Genomic DNA, 1,387 nt, shown 5'->3' on the forward strand with positions numbered 1-1,387 from the left:
CCTCCACCCACACCTGGGTCATATATGCGCACACACTGACCACATCCTAGCTAGCAGGATGTGCTCTTATCAGAGGCCGAAAAATAAAACAAGATTGATCAAGGAGGGCTGTGTCCAAGATAAAGGCATCAGCAAAAGGATCTCCCAAGGCCTGGAGGGACTGGGGGTGCCTGTCATTGAGTTCCCGAGCACAGGGTACCTGTATTCCAGACAGTCGGTGGCAGCAAGGATGTCGGGAACGGGGTGGGAAGAATTTTCTCTGGCCAGAGCATACAGTCCATTCTCAGTAGAGATGAAGCTGCCGCGCGCAGAGGCCAAGCAGGGAAGCTGAGGAGACAGGCAACGGGGGTTCGTTGGTGCGGCAAGGTGCTGGTCATGGTGGACCATAGCCTTACACAGAGGTGCTGAATCGGGTGGTGGGTAGAGGAGAGCAGCCAGGGATGCTTGGCTGGCAGGCTGTGGGGCACTGCTGGTGCCCCGCTCCAGAAACCGTCCTCCAAGCCTCACCTGCCTTTGCGTCTGTGTTTGCGCCTGTGCCTGGGGGCTGGTGGAGGACGGCTGAGAGTTACTGAAACACCTGGGAGACAGAAGAGGAGGAATCAGGGGCAGGGGGCAGCTAGCCAAGCAGTGTGGGAATGTCCCTGGGCCCGTTCTCACCAACGCTTCTGCCGCCACAGGAGACAGAGTATAAAGATGAAACCAAACAAGAGAACCCCCAAGGTTCCCAAGATCCTGGTCAGGTCTCCTTGAAGAATGGGGCCTGGAGTTGGGCAGAGAGGTCCTAGACACAGAGAAAGGTGTCAGATGGGCAGCCAGTGTCAAGGTCCTCCCAGGTCTCCCTTCTTTGCCCAGACACACCTGGATCTGAGCTATTCAGGTCTCCACAGGCAACTCTGGAACCCTGAGGGAAGGTAACGAACTCACAGCAGAATGAGGTGTTGGCCAGGAAGTTTCTTGCCTTGGATTGTTCCAGGGTCAGAATGAGAGGAGATGCTATTGAGTTTCCAGCGGACCTGGGAGGCAGGGCCCACTGTTGGGTGCCAAGTTCTGGATGTAACACAGGCTAGTGGTTCTGTCCGGCATCAACAAATCCTTCCCAACTCACTGTACCAGAGAGATGACGTTGGTCCCTAGACCCCACAGCGAACTGAGAGGGAGAGGGATGGGAGTTGGGGGCCTCCATTTGGACTTGCCACCCACACCACGGGGCTCCCTGAGGAACGAAGACCGGAAGGTCAGTGGCTTGTGTCCCACACTGTGTCCTCCCCCATGGCTCTGCATTTCTCTTGGCTTCTCCACTCACCTTTAGAGTCACAGAGGTCAATAGCCTGAGAATGGACCAGGGCCTTGGACCTGGGCCATATCTGTTTCAGGGACGGCCTGTTTG

At 56.4% G+C, this 1,387-nt stretch overlaps 1 protein-coding gene across 1 annotated transcript; it reads right to left on the bottom strand.

The window, feature by feature from the left end:
• Positions 1 to 1,183, bottom strand: Pvrig (PVR related immunoglobulin domain containing). Its single transcript, XM_042055845.1, is given in 3 exon segments — positions 1 to 577; positions 658 to 781; positions 859 to 1,183. Coding segments are annotated over 3 exon segments (957 nt in total). The 3' UTR covers positions 1 to 69.
• Between the last annotated feature and the right edge of the window lie 204 nt (positions 1,184 to 1,387).

Source organism: Arvicola amphibius, chromosome 10, assembly GCF_903992535.2.
Source record: "Arvicola amphibius chromosome 10, mArvAmp1.2, whole genome shotgun sequence".
Taxonomy (NCBI): domain Eukaryota; kingdom Metazoa; phylum Chordata; class Mammalia; order Rodentia; family Cricetidae; genus Arvicola; species Arvicola amphibius.